This window comes from Octopus bimaculoides, chromosome 16 (assembly GCF_046866305.1).
Source record: "Octopus bimaculoides isolate indiv1 chromosome 16, ASM4686630v1, whole genome shotgun sequence".
Taxonomy (NCBI): Eukaryota; Metazoa; Mollusca; class Cephalopoda; order Octopoda; family Octopodidae; genus Octopus; species Octopus bimaculoides.
The window spans coordinates 9,865,345-9,886,219 of record NC_142943.1 but is presented as its reverse complement, the minus strand read 5'-3'; the positions used below and the strand labels follow the sequence as shown (position 1 = coordinate 9,886,219).

Here is a 20,875-nt window from a genome sequence, read left to right as displayed (position 1 = left end):
TCACAGAGCAAGAAATTTATGTATGAGATTATTATTTTGACGGAGTAGGAAAACATTTGGGGGCGGGGAGACTGAAAATAGAATTAACACAATTCAAAGAAAATTCCTGATGTAGAAATTGCAACAAGAACACTTGCGCTATGACCCCCACAGAGTTAACGATAGCAGGAATTTAATCTTTAAAGAGGTTGTTATTAGTTTTTTAAATTTTTTTTTTTTAATTTCAGTTGCAAAATGTTCTTGGAAAGTGTTAAATGAGCAGTTTTACTGGGAAAATGGTTTTAAAAATATCTAAATTTGTTGATCAAGTTTCATGTATCATTTTATCTTAACTGAAATATATTATTTCATGAATTTCTGCAACTTCAGTAGTCTGTATGATAATGTTGTGTCTTTTAATATAGTAACTGCTTCTGTTCAAAGAAGAGACATTGTTGAGGGCATTCTTCCGATCATATGCAGCAATAACATATCACAATGCACCTTCACAAGTCATATTGACTCATAGGTGTGGTTTCTTCGTTTCTCTGGTGTATATATTCCCCCCACAGGATGTGACACTGGTCTGTTGCAGGATTATTCATTTCTGCTAGCTGAGTGGGCTGGAGCAACATGAAATGAAGTGTTTTGCTCAAGAACACAATGCATCACCAGGTTCAGGAATTGAAAGCACAATTTTACAGTCTTGGGTCTAACACCCTAACCATGTGCCTCCACGATGTATCATAATGTGTAAGGTGTGAAGGTATGTGGCTTAGTGGTTAGGGCATTCAGTTCACAATTTGACCAAGGTTGACCAAGGCTAAACAAGCACCACCACAACTGCCACTACCACCAATGCCATAAGATACATTATTCACAAGTGAAATGGTTCTTAATATAATACTGACCCCGTTTTTTTCCATCTAATATTATTTCAGAATTGATGTCATACATGGGAGATCTCCCTCAAAGCAAGCATGAAGCACAGTGTGCTCTGAGAATACTGAAGGTAAGTCGAGAGCTTCTAAAGACTGCAGACTTCTGAAAGGCCAACGTAAGTTCTATCAAATGGATAGAATTTAGTCAGATATATTCATTATCATTGGCACTTTTGTGCCAATGATGATGAATATATTTCTATATTTTAAGTTTCAAGGGGTTGAGTTCCAATGTCAGATTTGATAAGGTTTCTACAGCTGGTTGCCCTTCTTGATGCCAACCATCTTAAAGAGGGTACTGAGTGCTTTTATTCATGCCACCAGCACTAGTGAGGTTACCATGTAACTTGCAAGACAGAGGGAAGAGGTGAAAGCTCCCACTACTGAGAGAGGAGTACCTGAGAGGGAAAGTCAAGGTGGGTGGCTTTATGGATTGGTCAGAAAACTTTGAAGTGAAGAGCACTAAGGGATGGGACAGTTGGATCGTAAGTTCGAGAGGAGTATGCAGATTGGTTTCTGCAGTAAGTTAAACTCTAGAATCAGTAGAGCATCTCACAAAATGCCTTGAAGTATTTTTTCCAGTTTCTTGAATTCCAGGGTCAGTGTTACATAAAAAGCACTCATGCTGGGGCCACATATGAAGCCCCAAATGCACTGTGTAAAGTGGTTGGCATTAGAAAGGGCATCAAGCTGCAGAGACAATGCCAAAACAGACAATTGGAGCTTGGTGCAGCTCTCCAGCTGGCCAACTCCTGTCAAACTGTCCAACCCATGTCAGCATGGAAAATGGACGTTAAAGGATGATGATGATTAAGTTTTAACTTTAGGCAATAGATGCTTTACTTTATTTGTTTCCCTTCTCACAAACACCCCCAGAACACTGACCATGGAACTCATAACACTGGGTGTGTGGAGAGATTCTTTATGAAGTTAACAATTTTAAATTTCAACTGTAGCATACTTTCACCAGCAAATGTAGTCACTCAAATTGCTAGAAATAGCAGTTGTTCACTTTATTTTGCATGGTAAACTTAATCTGTCACCCACTTTAACACCTCTACCTAATTCTTGGGATGCCTTTAGTGAACTTCACTTTGTTACAAGCATTTCAAGCAAATCTCGAGACAGGATATTTTCCTTCTTTTATTGTGCCATCTTGGAGGCCCTGATAAGTATCATGGATGCTATCTTTCCTCTTATAATTAATCCATTAAAAACATCTACTTCAAATCACATTCTACTGTCTTAGTCTAATATACACTATATTTGAAGTAAAAAACACAGTGGTTACAGCTGGAATACCCTTGATCATAAGTTTACTGCATCAGGGTAAACTTGCCTTGGGCTAAACAACAACTGAATGTGTCAAACTGTAGAAGGGCAACCAAATTACCAGAACACCACCAATTACAACTGTCTGAGATCCAAATTCATACAAGATCTAATCAACAAAAACCACTTGAACTTCAACATCCATTGAATTTTTTTTGCCTCTACCTCTTATATAAAATATCAATCTTTAGGGAACAGCACTTAATTTTCCAACGGGTTTAATCTGTGGGGGCCCTGCAGTGCCAACTAAATAACAAGACTATCAATTAAAGAACTATTAATACAAAATCTGTTTTTTTCTGTTGAAGTAGTTACTAATCTCCAACCATACATACACAATCAGAAACACATACACAAGCACTTACATATTGGATATAAAAAAAACACTTCAGTTTTTCACTGCTCAACTGAGTTTTATTGTGCAGTTTATGTAAAATTTTATACATTTAAAACATATTCTTTCATCATTATAAAATAAAAGATCTCCTAAAATATCAAACATAACAACCCTTAAGATTTTCTGATTAGAAACTAGGTCTATAAGCATATGCATTATATAACTGTGTAAGTGTTTATGCATGTATGTATAATTGTGTATAAATGTTCATGTATGGGACATGAATAAAAGCAGACACAGCTAAGCAGTTAAGTTGATTTCATCATCATCTTTTAATGTCTATTTTTCATACTGGCAAAATTTACACATCTCAAAATTCTTGTGCTGAATATTACTACATAACATTTTTGGTGAACATCTTTTGCAGTCGCTTTGAGTAATTGTGAGTTATGTCAACCTTTAACAGACAACCTATAGTCATATGGCACACACACTGTCATGCTAAGCATGCTTAAGGACTACATCAAGAGTAGAAGTATCTATGGGATACTCAGCCATATTGTGACATATTGTGGGATCAAGCCCCCAAACCCACATGGTTGTGAAGCCAATTTCTTAACTACACAGACACAACTGCACCATTTATTTACATATTCTGATATGAAGAGTAGAAGTTTTGAAAAAAAAACGCCTGCAAGTGACATTGTTAGGCTTCTTTTGCTGTTTACATTGCACTGCTATCTAGGGAGAGACGTGCATAGGAAGTAGTGCAGAAAAATTTAGCAAAAATAATAAAATAAAGACAAAAAAAAAAATCACCAATATTCTCCATATGTGAAGAAATTAGAACTGCGTATTGTTAACAACAAGATAGATATAAATATTCGGCAGCCAGAAGTAAATGTTTCTACCCAATCCGTATCAAATTTATCAAATGAAAAACTATCTATTGTTGGCCAATTTCTACCACACACACACAGACATACACACACACACAGTAATTCTATTGTTGGTAATCATATTTATACAACAAATGCCTTTTGTTTAAACATAATGTCTCAGAGCATGTGTCTATTATGCATTTTTGCAACACAGGGGTGTTTGCTTTCAAATTATTATTATTATTATTATTATGATTCTTATTATTTTTATTATCATTATTTTCTTTTTAAAAAAACCATTATTTTTATTAGTGTTTCTATATTTCTTTTATGTGTGTGTGTGTGTGTGTGTGTGTGATCTTAATATCTAAAGTCAACAAACATTGACTGAGAAAGTGACTCAGTACACGATGTAGTCAAATATTTATTTATTTGCAAATGGAAAACAGGGAGTGAGAGAGGAGAGCTTGATCATGACCTTCAAGTTTCACTAAAGATTCTTATCAACCAAACCACTTGATATGCTTCTTCAACACACACACACATGTGCATGCACATACTTTAAATAAAGTGATCCAGTAGCCTATTATTCTGGAGCTTTCCTGAATGACAAGGCACCAGTTCCTCAAACAATAAAGCCTATTCCAGTCTAGAAACCAGCAACATGTTGGGAAATCTCCAGAGTAACTTGGTTACAAGATCAACCTGAATAAACTTTTACTCTATGCTATGCTATTGAGTACTTCTTTTGCCATTCATTATAACCCTCACATATATATAAATACATAGGTGGGAGTTGGATATGCTCAAACTATTCCAACTTCTTCATGCAGTACTAGGTCCATGGCAAGAAGAATGCCTATAAGAGAAATCCAAGTTAAGCTGATGTGGAGATAGAGACACAAGATTTCTTAACTTGACAGCTGTTTCAGGAAGTTTGAATTTCTTGAAACGGCTGTCAAGTTAAGAAATTTTATATTCTGCATATTCTATGTTCTATACAAATATATTCATATATATGTGTGCACCTATATATATATCTTAAGCATAATTGTGTTTATCTTCATTACTACCTCTGTAGATATGCACAAGCACACACACACACACAAATATATAAGGTTACAGTGTTTTAACTTATTTCTCTGTTTTGTCTAAATTATGCAGATCTGCCACAAGTACCCTGAGTTAAGAGATGAAGTGTACTGTCAACTGTGTAAGCAGACAACAAATAACAAAAGTCCTAAAGCGTGAGTAAACATTTCAATAATTGGTTTGTTTTGTGTTTGCCTATGGTATGTGTGTTTATGAAACTTAAGATGGGTGTGAGTAATGCAAATACCATGTTAGAGAAAGGGTTAAATATCCTGTGTATACCTGTTGCCCTATGTTTGTCTAAGCTATAACATTCCAGAAATTACAGATACTGTCAATTATAAGTGGCAGTTATGGAAACAGAATCTCAGAATATTACTCTTAAAGCTATTCCCTTCACAGTTGGGCAGATATCACATGTCTTTTATTTCTTTTATCTTTTACTTGTTTTAGTTATTAGACTGTGGCCATGCTGGGGCACTGCCTTAAACAACTTCATAGTTGAATGAAGGTGCAGATGTGGCTGTGTGGTAAGAAGCTTGCTTCCCAACCACATGATTCCTGGTTCATTCCCACTGCATGGCACTATGGGCAAGTGTCTTTTACTCTAGCCTCAGACCGACTAAAGACTTGTGAGTGGATTTGAGAGACAGTAACTGAAGGAAACCCATCGAATGTGTGTGGGTGTCTTTGTGTCTGTTTGTTCCTTCCCCTTCCCCACCACTTGACAACCATTGTTGGTGTGTTTACAGCCCCATGACTCAGTGATTCAGCAAAAGAAGCTCATTTAATAAGTACTAGACTTTGAAAAAAAAAAAAGCCCTGGGTGTTTTTATGTGGCTCCAGCATGGGTGCTTTTGCATGGCACCAACACCCACAAGCTCACAAGACTGGGATCTCTTGGCTGAGAGGGAGATGTAGAGGACATGGTTGTATGCATTGATAGCAATGATTTTCTCAAGCAAACTACCAGAAGTCTCAGTCCTTTGCCATCTCCTCTGTGAGGCCCAACATCTGAAGATCATTTCTCATCACTTCATTCCACATCTTCCTGGGTCTACTCCTTCCACACATTCCCCTCAACAATAATAGTAAATTTATCACTAAAATAAATTAATATAAAAGCTAATAATGACTTGGTCTCCAATTGTCTTGCTCTCTCCATCAGTGGGGTTTGACCATCCTATTTGGTTGCAAATGATGGTAATTTTTCTCAATCGAGAAGGAAGCTTCCTTCTTTACCTGTCACTGTAGGAGAGTCTAAGAGCAGAAGCTAGAATAACTATCCTGTATCTATCTACACTTTTGGCTGGCAATAGATGAAAAATCTTGTAGCTAAGAACAGTTGCTCTGATGAGATTCTGTCCACTTCCATCCACCAAATTTCATAAAGCTTTGGTTAACCAAGTTTATGATCTTATGATAAAAGGCATTTTTCCCAGGAATCATGCAGTGGAATATACCACACACAGACACACACATCAATAGATGGTATATTTTTTAAAATGACCAACACATGTACAGCCTTGACACATTGCTCAACTAAATAGAAATAGCAACCAATTATCTCTTGGTTCACAACCTACCATCTTATAAAAAAGGAAAGCAACACTAAAGGGAAGAATACATTAATTAAAAAAAAACATCTGGGATGGTCACAGCTGGAATACCTTTGATTATGTCTGTTGTATTAGAGTTGACCAAGGGCTAAATAGTAAAGCAGATCTTATTGTGGAGTGAAAGCAGGAAACATTCTTCCGCTAGTTAATGATGTAGGAGTGGCATGATGTTGGAAATAAACACATGTTCATCAAACAGTTCTCTGTCTGTCTCGTTATATTCACATTAAACTAAATTGAATAATTTCAAAAAGTTTAATTTCAGGAGATAAAAAGAGAGAAAAGCAAATCACTTACCTTTCATTTCTATTTTTCAGGAAAAGCTTGATCCGTGCCTGGAGATTTTTCGCATTATTCGCAGCCTACAATGACTGCTCTGGTACACTGAAACCCTACCTTCTGAAGTATTTGACAATTGCTGCCACAGATACATCAGATCCAAATAACATTTGCAGTGAGTATAGAAAGTGATATTAAATGTTACTGGTAACTTCATTTTTGTATCTGGTTTGCAAAATTCTTTATGTGAATCGGTGTGTTGAAACGAATTTCATTGTATCTAAGGAAAGTCATTATGCAAATATTAACACACACTGGTGTCACGTAAAAATCATCCAGTCCATACTGTAAAGTGATTGGTGTTTGGAAGGGCATCCAGCTATAAAAACCCTGCCAAAACAGACACAAAAGTCTGGTGCCGTCTTCTGCCTGGCCAGCTACTGTCAAACCATCCAACCCATGCCCGCATGGAAGGTGGACATTAAACAATCATGAGGACATGCACTGGTTCAGTTCCACTCTTTTATGATTATCTTATTGGTTAAATAGCTAAGTAACTAATCAATTGTTTGTTCAACTTGATTAAAAAATAAATCAAATAGTTAGTTGGATATTTAACCAGTTGATTAATTATAAAGGAGTGGAATTGAACCAGTGCATGTGTTAATATTTGCATATTATCTCTCCCTAGACACACTAAATGCTTTTGATAACTTATTGAAAGATCATTTTTAATTTAAGGTAGAAATACAGCACTTGCCCAAGGTGCCACACAGTGGGACTGAACCTGGAACTATGAGATTAGAAAGCAAGCTTCTTACTATACAGCCACTCCTGCACCTATATAAACAAGTATATGTATATATATGCATGTACATATGCATATCTATATATATGTGTGTGTGTGTGTGTGTGTGTGTGTGTGTGCACACAATGGGCCTTTGCAATTTCCAGCCATCAAATGTCATTCACAAGTTATTAGTCATTCTGAAGCTACAGTAGAGGAGAGTAGCCTAACATATAGTTCAGTGGGATTGAACCTGGAACTGTGTGGTTTTGAAATGAACTTATAGACACAAGTATAGCCATGTGGTTAACGACTAGAAATTCTCAGAAAAAAAAAAAAATAATAATCCCCTCTGTCTCTGCTTGTATCTACTTATCTGTGTTGCTGCCTTTCGTACTTATCTACTCCTGATATATTCCCTCCCTCAATCTGAACAAATATCTTTACCTTCTCCGTTCACAGCTGGTGCTGATATATGCTTGAAGAACCTAAGAAAGACTCTACGATATGGAGGTCGGAAAAACGTTCCTTTAGAAGAGGAAATTATAAATATTACTGTAAGTTATCTCTATTTCTCTAATTGACGTAAATATTTTTTTTTTTTAGTTAAAGGAATGAATGGGGGTGGGGATTACTGAAGGAGACCTTCAGTAAGAAAAATGCAGGTAAGTGGAGGTGGGTAACATACTTAATACTGTGAGCCTCAAAATTTTAATTAAAATTACACTTGTAGTGAGAAAAACACTCATTAGCTTATTAATTAATGATGACCAAGTATTTAAATTTTTGAGTTGACATTCACCAGAAGCATGCTTCATGAGAACCACATAACACACCGACCAAAGATGATAAATTTTTGCTACAGGATTTTATTTCTTGTTTGCAGTCTACCTCTGGGGTCTTCTACTGGAAGGTTTTGCCCATAAAACCTGTCCATTGGCTCTTTCCTAGAACATTCTTACCCTCATGACCATAGTGTCAGAGCTGTGATCTCTCAATTCGGAGAAGTGGTGACTCTACTTGGCCTGCCTCTCTGATCTCTAAGTAGACCTCTATTAAGTAACATTACTCCAAAGACTCTTCAAAGGAAAGAAAGAAACCCTGCTGGTATTTGAGATCATATTCCTACAATCATTACCCAAGTTTCATGACCCTTGGAAAGGGTAGACATGAGCACCTAATCAAAGCTAGTGAGTTTGGTTTTTACACTTACCTCCTTTCTGACAGGACCCAATGGAAGGTGTGCTTGGGGACTATGAACCCATAACTATCCCAGAAATAAGTGAGCAAAGAAGATGAGATGAAGAATTTGGTTGTTGCAGTATTGTGATAAAATTCAGTCATAATTTGCTTTCATACAAAATATTCCATACTCAAAAACAATATTTAAGTCAGACAGATGTTGCACTGCAAATAGGAATCACAAGTTTACACACACTAAGCACCTACTTAGTTAACAACATTTATCTCAGATTGAGTGCCAATAGAAGATAAAGGGGTAACTTTACTGAATTGAGATATTTTAACTGGATCTTCAAAATCTTATCTACAAAACACCTCTTTATATTTTTCTATCTTTGTTAGAATTAAATTAGGCAGTTACACAAGGTGTGACCGCCACCAATTTTGACTATATCTACATAGTCCCACTGTGTGGCACCTTGGGCAAGTGTCTTCTTCTACAGCATTGGGCCAACCAAACTGAAAGAAGCTTGTCGTATATATATATATATATATATATATATATAAGTACGTATGTATGTATCTGTGTGTGTTTGTCCCCACTCACCATCACTTGACAACTGATGTTGGTGTGTTTACATCCCCATAACTTAGAGACTGATAGAATAAGTACCAGGCTTAAAAAGAATAAGTCTTGGGGTTGATTTGTTCGACCAAAGGCAGTGCTCCAGCAAGGCCACAGTCAGATGACTGAAACATTGAATTATCATGTGTGTGTGTGTGTGTATATATATTATATATTATATATACATACATACATACAGGGTGATCGCTAGAAAATCAGAAAATGTGAAGGCAAAGCTAACAAACATTAATTAGATCATCAATAAACTGTGTGATAGGTGGTTTCTGATTTGTTGTTTCTGTTACCAAACATTTTGAACATTTGTGAGTGTTAATATGATATCACACTTTGTGATGCTTATTGCTTACCTCAAACAGCTCTTGTGAAACTATAAAACGGCATTTAACGAATTTTCTGCTTTTCTGGTGACCACTTTGTTTGTATATATCATTATCATCATACTTGTGTGTATATATCATAGTCATCATCGTTTAACTTCTGCTTTCCATGCTGGCATGGGTTGGACGGTTTGACTGAGGTCTGGAGAGCCAGTGGCTGCACCAGGCTCCAATCTGATCTGGCCAGATTTCTACTGCTGGATGCACTTCCTAACGCCAACCATTCCGAGAGTGTAGTCGGTGCTTTTTGCGTGCCACCGGCACAGGAGCTAGTCAGTGGATGCTGGCATCAGCCACGTTCATATGGTGCTTTTTACATGCCACTGGCACACTAGTCAGTCAGTGGGTACTGGCACCGGCCACATTCAGTTGGAGCCTTTTATGTGCCACCGGCACGGTAGCCAGTCACACGGACCTGGCATCGACCACATTTGAATGGTGCTTTTTACATGCCACTGGCACAGGAGCTAGTCTTGGGGTACTGGCATCAGACATGTTCGGTTGGTGCTTTTTACATACATACACCAACATACATATCTACCTATACATATATAAAATATTATATTACGTTGTATAATATTCTTTTTCTCTATTTTTAGGAAGGAAGAATGACAAAATCTCAGTGTTTCTCTTTCTCTGGAATGGACAAGCCTAAACACACAATTGAAGTTAGATCATCAACTGTAAGTAATATTTTAAAGAGAGGTGGATGATTTTTATATAATCTGTAGATTATTGAACAAAATTTCTTGGGTTTTATCACATCCCAAGTTCAAGTCACAACTTTGTCTTTCATCTTTCTGGGGATAAAGAAATAAGTGGCAGTTGAAAATTGGTTCCCAATTAGTCAACATTACCAGTCATTCAAAATTTGTGACTTTCTGCTTATATTAGAAATGAATGCTAGAGCTTTCCTCCAAGAGAATTTCCATTTAACTACAAATCTCTAGAAATGTTGAACAATATTCCTGGTTCTCTACATTCTAAGTTCAAATCTGCTGGGGTCAACTTTGCTTTCCATCCTTCCAAAATCAATTAATAAAGTACCAATCTCAGGCAGTTGATTGACAGAATTACCAAAGCATCTGAATCAAGTGAGTGTCATGCTGTAATTTGTGCCAGTTCTTTATGTTCGGGTTTCAAATCTCATTCTGGCCTACTTGGGTGTCGGAGAATCTGATCCATCACCACATGGTTCTTGAGAGCCTTTAGTAGAACCTTCTGTTGCAAGCTTTTAGACCAAATTTCCAGTCTGAGGATATCTTCCTGCCACTGGTCTGACACCCCTTAAAAAGGGTTATGGGCACTACCTTTCTTTTTTGACTAAACAATGAAACGGACAACAAGACGCAGTGAATTATTCAAAGATTCTTTCTTAAATGTCTGTTCTATCTGAATGTCACTTTGTGTGTGTGTGTGTGTGTATATATATATATATATATATATATATAAATATATAATCTTTCTATATGTATATATAACTTATCTTTTTGTCTGCTGACAACTTTTTCCCTCATAGAAGGGTAAAATAATCTTTCTGTTGTTTTCACAGCTATACTGCGTTCAAAATATTACTTTCTTGTCTGTATGATACGATACACATTCAATGTTTCCAAAAACAAAAAAGTTTGTTTATATATGCTGTTGCATTTCAAAAGAAGCTATTTATTTAGCATTTAGTTAATGGAAATTGTTGTTAGCTGGTAGTTTAGCTTAATTAGTAGAGTGCTCGGCCGATATCTGAGAGGTGACAACTTTTTCTGACATATAAGGGTAAAATACTCAAGCTTTCTGTTTTCATAGCTATACTGCATTTATATAAAGATAAATTACACACAATATATATATATATATATATATATATATACATATATATATATATATATGTAATTTAACTTTCTATATCTAAAATGTATATATATATATATATATATATAATTTGTGTGTGTATGTATATATATATATATATATATATATATTATATATATACCACTTAAGCATAATGATACTAAGTAATAATCTGGTGTCATAACTCAATATACATATCCTTCAGAATAAATGATAAAACATTAGCTGAGTACAGAGTATAATATTCAAACAAATAACTGACAAAAGAACAAGAAATTATGCACCGAGCTTCATTAGCTTACAGTTGTTTCTGCTATAAGATGCAGTGCTCTAAGAGCTGAGTGCTTGTGCATCACCTTATAGCTTCCTCAGAGAAATGGCTGGAAGCTAATGAATTTCTTGTTCTTTTGTCATTTATTTAATTTCATGCACACACAAAAAATTCTTGACACCTGTTATGTTGAATACATGACAAATTGATATTTTTTTTTTTGTCACTAACTGTAGCTTGTCAAAGACATTATTGAAGAAATTGGTCAACGCCTGGGCGTCATAGATTCAGTTGAGCTTGAAGAATACTCACTTTTCCTTGTAATCAGTAAGTAACACTTGTATATAAATTTATGTTGAATTTTTGTAAACAGAGTGATCCTACAGATTTAGACTATTCCGAGTGCAGCCAATAGGATACAGATAAAGCCACCCTCTAAAATAACCAGTGGGACAAATAGCTAGACTAATCCCTGTGAAGCCAATGATATAAAGAATTAGACTTATCCTCCCCAGTGGAGTCAACAGGATAAAGAGTTAGACTACTCCTTGGGAAACAAATAATATATATATATATATATATATATATATATATATATATATATATATACATACACATGTATTCTCTCGTCATGAATGACAAATGTAGATTCAATAAAATAAGCAGTAATCATGTTCTATAGGCACACATGTGTCCCTTGAGGCCTGCTGGTGCCTTGTAAACCTTTTGGTAAATGGAACAAGTTGAGGACTCAGTTTGCTCGAGTGTTTGTGGATCATTTAGTATGTTGTTTTCTTGAGTGGACAGCAAAGTCTGCTTTGCTCTGTGCCACAAAATCACAATGACAGGTAAGGTTTTCATATATAAGAGTAGTGTTTCACTGGCATGCCTTCAAGTTTGTACACAAAGTTGGTCCTGATATTGAAGTTGACTTTGCTCAAATCTTTGAACCGAGGAGAAGCAGGACTAGTGCCAAGTCCTGTGTTCTGATGCTTCGTTTTCCAAAGATGAAAAGGAAATGCTGCATCACTTCAGATTGTTTTTTAATTTGTCTTTGAAGTGCAAAGAGTGGCCTTTCAACTGACCTTTCTGTTGGGAACTGGCCAATGAGAAGTTGCTTTGGAATTCTGATATCACTCAAACATGAGAGATGACCTGACCATCTAAGCTGTATTTTGGTGAGGATGGCTTCAATACCTAATATATTGCATTTTGTTAGCTCCTCACTGTTATGAATATGGTCACTTAATTTTATGTTAGAGATAGTACACAAGCACTGCATATGAAAAATGTCAAGCTGGTTGATGTGCTTTCAGTACAGGGTCCAAGATTCAGTACCATAAAATAGACAGACAGACAGACAGTGGAGTATATTTTAAATATGGTCATTTTTCCTGCCTAATGTAATCTAACTTAGTGATTATCTCAAACTGAGGTCTTGCTTCACTAAAGAAGTTTTCAAAAAGAAAAAAAAAATTTGAAGTTGTCTCCCATACTTACTTAAATAATTAAAATGATATTTAGTCATTTAGCTTTTGCTATCTTTTCCCCACCACATAAATATTTCTAATTAGAATTGTAATACTCACTACATTAAATATCTTAACACCAACTTAATTATTACACTAATGTAATTAGTACAGATTTTGAGACCAGCATGTCTTATTGCTCAAGAAATTTATTATTTCTACTTCTCAGAAGGCTCACTAAAAGTAACTGAAAGCTTCTCAGTGACCTAATTAGTAGAGGAGATAGTTGTCATAAAGACACTGTAGGGTGAATAAGGCTAGGATGGGATAAATTCAAGGATCTTTTACCTCTGTTAGAAACAAAGCATTTCTGTGTGATGCATATGTATGAAATGAGAGATGGATGTAGAAGATACAAATGCTTGGAAGAAATCAGGTGAAAATTCTTTGGGGCACACATAATCTTAGCATGCACGAATGAGAAAAACTTGGTATATATATATATATATATATATATATATGCTTCACTGCTGTGTAGCATAGCATGCTCCCTTGCCTTGGCATCACACACAAATATGCCCACCATACAAATGGTGTCATTCATTTGCAATCTACCATGAAAACATGTCCCCTTCTTGTGCTGTTCACATTCAAACAACCGAGGGGAAATATTACTTTGCTTGGAAACAGGAGAGGCTGGACAACAGGAAAAGCATCCAGTTGTAGAAAATCTGCCTCAATGAATTTCATCTGACCCATTCAAGCATGGAAAAACTGGACATGAAATAAAATAATAATGATTTCACATATTTCTCTATTCTCTTTCTTTCAAAGTTACATTCAATATTTCATAAACCTGTGTTTCAGATTCTGGTAGATCAAGTTCTCGCTACCATAGGATTTCACGCCACGAATATTTCTTTGACATTACTGCTGATCTGCAAAAAAAGCCAACACCCTATGATGTCATCTTCCAAAGAGATGTCTGGATTTTCCCAATTCAACCACGAACCAATGAGATCTACATAAATCTCATGTTTGCTCAAGTAAGATGTCCACATGTTTGATTTCCTGATGAATTTGTTGATGTTTTTATTTGTTTGCTTCATTAGTTTTATCTTTTGTTTATTTGAATCGTTAGACTGCAGCCATGCTGTGACACCAGCTTGAAGAATTTTTTGTCAAACTAATCACTGGCAATACTTATTTTTTTACAAAGCCTGGTATTTATTTTACCAGTTTAATACCAGGCAGAATAAATACCAGTCTCTTTTGCTGAACTGCTAAGTTATTGGGACATAAAACAAACAGGCACACACACACACATATATATTGGGTTGGCAACTAAGTTCCTGCCGTTTTTTTTAAATTTAAATTTTTTAAAAGGTTTAATAAAAAATATAACTAACTGATTAATAATGTATTCACCATTATTGTTTTCAATACCTCGTTGGTATAAATCACCCGATTTCCACTCGAAAAATTGATCCAACCAAGCTCTCAATTCTGTATCAGTATTGAATGAAACACCGTGCATAGCATTTGAAAGAGGTGGAAATTTAATGTACCAGTCATGTGCTGGGGTTGAAATGTATTTCTATGAAATATCCTAGATGTGAAAATGAGTTTCAACACTATTGATTGATTTGTTAGGAAAAGCAGCCAAATCTCCTTCAGATCACAACTTAGCATCTTGAAAAAAAAAAGGAAACTAAAAAAAAATGCAAAAATGAAAAATGATATAACGCAGCCTTGGATGCCCCCAAAAGATGGGATGGTCATGGCTGGAAATGCCTTAAATCATAGGTCTGCTTGATCTGAGTCAACCTGGGGCTATACAACAAGAAAGTTGCATGAGGTAAATCCTGATGCAATAGTATTCCATGCTCTTGTATTGTGTGTATTGTGACACAACAAACATGTACATATAGCAGTGCTCCAATTTGGTCACAAACAGATGGCTGAAACCAATAAGTCGATTTTGAAAAATTATGGAATTTAGAATGGTTTGTATAATCAAAATAATTCAATAATCTAATCAGTGATTACTCTAATTCAACTAAGACATTGATATTTTCTATACATTGCAGACTATACAAAAATTTCTTGATGGCCACCTATTAGTCTTCCCAAATGGAACATTGCCCAAGGATTCTCCCTATATAGTAAGTAATTCAATCAATATTTCATATATTCTAAGTCAGTGTTATGTGCACACACACACTAATGGTTTTTCAGTCATGTCACCAGACACACCACATTAATTGGGGACTTTTGTGATTTGTGACCATAGAAGTGTCGTAGATATAGCCATAGAAGCATCATACATATTCAGGGATTTCATGACCTGTAACCATAGAAACATAACACATATTCAAGAATTTTGTGACACGTGGTCATCGAAACCTCATACACATTGAAGACTTTCATGAACTGTAACCATGAAAACAATGAAATGAATGTTGTTGATGTTTGTGGTTGCTGGACTGGCTCCTGTGCCGGTGGTACATAAAAACACCCACTACACTCTTGGAGTGGTTGGCGTTAGGAAGGGCATCCAGCTGTAGAAACTCTGCCAGATCAGATTGGAGCCTGGTGCAGCCTCCTGGTTTGCCAGTCCTTAGTCAAATCGTCCAACCCATGCTAGCATGGAAAGCAGACGTTAAACGATGATGATGATATGTATGTATACAAGATGTGGAACAAAACAAACATTACCTTGTATACACACAAGACTAATTTAATGAATTTTAGAATAACAAAGTTGTAGTATTGCTTTAGAACTGTCTGATTCTTTATTAACCCCCACTTCCAGCTGTAAAACTGCTCTCTCGTATTTTTTTGCAGGGTGAACTTGTTGTGTTGGCTTCCCTCCTTCACCGCTCACAAGATCAGTCAACAATGCTTGAGATGTAAGTATTTGTTTCCCATTTTGATGTTTCATCCAGGCCTATCGCCAAACTTTGGTGTCTGGAGGTGCTTCAGAATATTCTGGGTGGATGTTAATTTGTAATAATGCTAAAGCGGAGTCACTAAAATGGGGTAAATATGAGAGTGCACCATTGAATAGTGAGGAGACTGTACTGTTCGGTACTCCTCCTTAGTGACAGGTATGGTTTCATCCTCTACTCACATTTATGTATTTTTATCAGTGGTTTCCAGCTGGAGTGATACAACACCCAAGAGCATGTTAATGTTGCAATACCTTAAAATATTGTAAACAGTGTTTAAGGAGATAGTGATACCCAAGGGTATTGGAAATATCAATTAGGGAACCCAATAGTTCAAAATTTAATTAACGCAATTGACAAAAAAAAAAAATCTCAAAGTCTGTATTCCAAAAATGAGCGTGTGGAGGGATAGAGAAAACACACTTAAGGCATAAAAGATTTTCCTCTGGAGTTTATATTTTCTTCATTTGAGTAAAATAAGTATGTTGTAAACCTTAAGCTGGGTTGGCCATGTGATTCAGATACCTGGTAGCCAGCTCTCAAGGATGGTCCTTTTCAGTGAGATCAAGACTGATGGTATGCCTCATGGACATCCAAAACTTTGATTCCATGATCATCTCAAGTGGCTCCTTATATTATGTGGTGTCCTTCCCAATCAGTTGGAGCCCTTTGCTGTAAATCAGAAAGCATGGAGGTCCTTGACCACTTTGATACCAAATGTAGGGGAATGCATGAAGAGAAGAGGAGATGTCATCATCATCATCATCATCAATACCCCATGGTTGTTGTTAGGGATGACTTTCAGTGCTCCCAGTGCCACAGGATTTGCCTCATTTCTCGTATTGGTCTTGTCAGCCATGTCTACTCCCATGATAAACAATGTGCTGGAGGCAGAAGAGGATGAGTGCCTTGGATCAACGCTGTCATCACCTCAGATAGGCTGTTGTAAGCAAGTAAGTATACCCTAAGCATAGGGAGATAGAATGATAAAGTGAGAGAAACATTGTTCAGAAGCAGTTTTTCTCAGTTGATGCTGAAACTAGCAATTGAGCAATGTTAGGAATGGTTACTGGAAGAATGAGTGTGGTTCTGGATGAATGACTCTGGTTCTCCTCCATTGAAATCATACAAATTTCTTATAAACTACTAGAAGGAAAAAGTCTCCTTAAAAAATTGCTCTATTTTCTAAGAGAATGGACATCACATGCATGCACACACACACGATTAAGGGTTCAGTCGCACTGTGTGGTACTTTAGGAAAGTGTCTTCTACTACAACTCCAAACCAACCAAGGCTATGTGAGTGGAATTGGTAAGTAGAAACCAAGAGAATCTTGTTATACACACACACACACACACAATGTGTATTTGATTGTGTCTTCTTGACATCACAATAGTTGTAAGAGAGTATCACCATAATATGATTAACACTAAATGTGTGTAGGGTGGTATTTGGATTTCAAAGCTGTAATTATTGATAATATTTGTCAAGAATATTAAATTTTGATAACTTTTTTTTCTTCTCATTAATATTTTTCAGAAAAGGCCTGAAATATGTTCTCCCTCGACCAGCCTTAGAGTCTAAAGCGGTGAAACCACAGCAGTGGCTTAATAAAATACATGAGGAAATAAGCAGAACTAGTAGATTGAGCCCAACTCAATGCAGAGTTCATTTCTTAGGTAAGTCATCACATATATATTATAAATAAAAATATACATATACTTATATTTTTTAACTGAACACACGTTATATTTGCTGCTGTAGAATTAATCCACAGCTCAGTTTAACAATAGAGTCTGGTTCTCGTGCACTTTTGGCAGAATCTACACTTTGTTGCAAGCATCTACACCCAGTTGGAGGCTAATTTCCTTCGTTCCTCTTACTAGCATTAGATGTCATGAAAAGAGTCATAGACCCTAAGTTGTTTTTCTATATATTACCAGCTGAGGTAAACTACTGCCATGTTTAACAGTTCAATATCCGTTACTGAAGATGACCAAAACGAGGGCAAAGTCATGTGATCTGGTGGCCTCTAAGCTAGAATAGTAGAGAATTCTCTCTCTGCTTGCAATATATATCGAACGCAAAGTCCACTGGATGACCAGCTGGAGGAGGTATCCTCCTGGGGTTAAATTAGCAGTATCATCTGTTCTTACAGAACACCCAAGTTTAGATGGCAATAAACATTTATTTCTGAGAATCTTTAAGTATTATAATTTACTGTATAGTGATAATTTCTTCATATTCCTAAGAAATCCTTAATTATTTCTCTTCTTTCAGGTATTCTTTCAAACTGGAAATTATTTGGCTCAAGTTTCTTCAAACTAAAGGTAAGTAATTTTGTGGTAGATTCTATATCTAGAGTTGTTCTTTGTAAGAACATATAAATGGGGCACAGGCATGGCTGTGTGGTAAGATGTTTGCTTCCCAACCTAACGGATCTATGTACAGTCACAGTACATGGCAACTAAACCCTTCTGAGTGGATTTGGTAGAGGGAAACTGAAAGAAGCCCGATGTATACATATATATATATGTTTATATATATATATGTTTATATATATATATATATGTTTATATATATATATGTTTATATATATATATGTTTATATATATATATGTTTATATATATATATGTTTATATATATATATATATATATTTATATATATGTATGTTTGTCTTTGTACCTATCCACCACCACTTGACAACTGGTGTTGGTTTGTTTACTTCTCCATAACTTAGCAATTCAGTAAAGGAGACCAATAGAATATGTACCAGGCTTAAAGCAAAAGGGTACTAGGGTCAATTCATTCAGCCAAAAAAAACTCTTTAATATGATGCCCCAGCTTGGCCACAGTCTAATGACTGAAACAGACAAAAGATACATGCATACACAAACATACTTATATACATATATTCCTTTCTACTCTAGGCACAAGGCCAAAATTTTTTGGGGTGGTAGCCAGTCAATTAGATCAATCTCAGTATGCAACCGGTACTTAATTTATCGACACCAAAAGGATGAAAGGCAAAGTTGACCTTGGTGGAATTTGAACTCAAAACGTAAAGACAGATGAAATACCGCTAACATTTCTACCATATAATAATCGAAATATATCATCATCGTCGTTTAACATCCATTCTGGCTGTCTGCTGAGGCATGGTTTCTACCACTGGAAGCCCTTCCTAATGCCAACCACTTAACAGAGTGTGCTGAGCACTTTTATGTGCCACTGGTAAGGCTGCGTTTATGCAGCACTGGTACAGGTGCTTTTTAAGTGGTCCCAGCACCTGAAAGGACAAGGCTTGTATATGTGGAAGACAGTGATTCTACTCAGCTTAATACATCTTATCAAGTACAGCAAATTGCCACATCTCCCACTCCATTGTTACTTCCTCAGTGAGGCCCAACATCCTTCTCACCACTTCACCCCTCATCTTCCTGAGTCTACCCTTTCCACAGGTACCCTCCAAAATTAGAGCTCGGTACTTCTTTATGCATTTGTCCTCATACATACACAAGATGTATAAGAAATATAGTCATCTCCATGTAAAAGCCTGACTAAACCCAAACTCTACAAACATTAGAATATGTGACTGACAACTCTGTTTGATTAAGCTCAGTCATTTTAATCAGTTGTACTAATACATAGGACGATGAACTACATTGGAAAAATGTATCCAAAAATTTATTTCTATTAATTAGAAGTATTTAACTGCCTCTAATTAATCTTACCTAATTAAGCTATCAAATTTTTTTTTTAAATTCTAATTCTGCTTTTCTTTTGGTTTTAGTCAATTCCACCCAACATAGGGGAATGCTACCTTGCTATCAACAAGCTTGGAATACAAGTTATTGGCAAGGATGATCATGTGAGTATTTTCGTTAATTTTCAAAATTATGTTAAATTATTATTATTATCATCAGCAGCAGTATTGTTGAGGTGCCAAAGATTAGGTGTTAAGATACACTTATTTCCACATTCCTGGCAGTCACATCTGTTAACTCCCACCCACAATGCTTCTTTTAATTATAATTATGCCTCAGAGAACATGAAAAGAAAGTTTGTTATTTCGTTTTAATGCTAGAATACAAAAAAGACATTGCAACTGTAAAGTGTAAACCTACAAATTTTTGCTTAAAATATCCAGCATTGATCAATTATTTGGTTTCTAGTTTTGAATTATGCTTCCCTATATTTCAACATATATAATGTGTAGGTATTTATATGCTTGTTTGTACGTATGTATACATAATGTGTCTGCATGTATGTGTATATATATGTATATATATATACTAGCCTTGAAGCCGCTTCCTGTGGAGGGCACCTTTGTGGCGTTCGGCCCCACTATTGTGCCGCTTCACAGCCCTCTACTTTTGTGTAATGTAAAATCGACATTACTATGTGCCACATGTCAGATGGCAAAATGATGACAGAGCAATATGAAATGAAGTGCTTTGCTCAAGAACACAATGCAATGTCCAGTCTGGGAATCAAACCCACATCCTCGTAATCGTGAGTGCAACACCCTAGCCACTAAGCCATGTGCCTTTATATATCATCATCATCATCATCATCGTTTAACGTCCGCTTTCCATGCTAGCATGGGTTGGACGATTTGACTGAGGACTGGTGAAACCGGATGGCAACACCAGGCTCCAGTCTGATTTGGCAGAGTTTCTACAGCTGGATGCCCTTCCTAACGCCAACCACTCAGAGAGTGTAGTGGGTGCTTTTACGTGTCACCCGCACGAAAACGGCCACGCTCGAAATGGTGTCTTTTATGTGCCACCCGCACAAGCCAGTCCAGGGGCACTGGCAACGATCTCGCTCGAAAATCCTACAGGAGCCAGTCAGGCGGTACTGGCAACGGCCACGCTCA

The 20,875-nt window shown here is 36.2% G+C and overlaps 1 protein-coding gene across 5 annotated transcripts in view; it reads left to right on the top strand.

Annotated features, from left to right (window-relative positions):
* Positions 1–20,875, top strand: part of LOC106881175 (unconventional myosin-XV) — a 329,895-nt gene that overhangs the window by 305,591 nt on the left and 3,429 nt on the right. For all 5 annotated transcript variants that reach the window (XM_089364116.1, XM_052973941.2, XM_052973940.2 and 2 more), the window contains 12 exons: positions 921–991; positions 4,635–4,717; positions 6,499–6,635; positions 7,710–7,804; positions 10,052–10,135; positions 11,808–11,898; positions 13,908–14,086; positions 15,131–15,205; positions 15,888–15,952; positions 17,531–17,670; positions 18,272–18,321; positions 19,787–19,864. In XM_089364116.1, the coding sequence (XP_089220242.1) occupies positions 921–991; positions 4,635–4,717; positions 6,499–6,635; positions 7,710–7,804; positions 10,052–10,135; positions 11,808–11,898; positions 13,908–14,086; positions 15,131–15,205; positions 15,888–15,952; positions 17,531–17,670; positions 18,272–18,321; positions 19,787–19,864 (1,148 nt within the window). The remainder of the gene's footprint in view (positions 1–920; positions 992–4,634; positions 4,718–6,498; positions 6,636–7,709; positions 7,805–10,051; positions 10,136–11,807; positions 11,899–13,907; positions 14,087–15,130; positions 15,206–15,887; positions 15,953–17,530; positions 17,671–18,271; positions 18,322–19,786; positions 19,865–20,875) is intronic.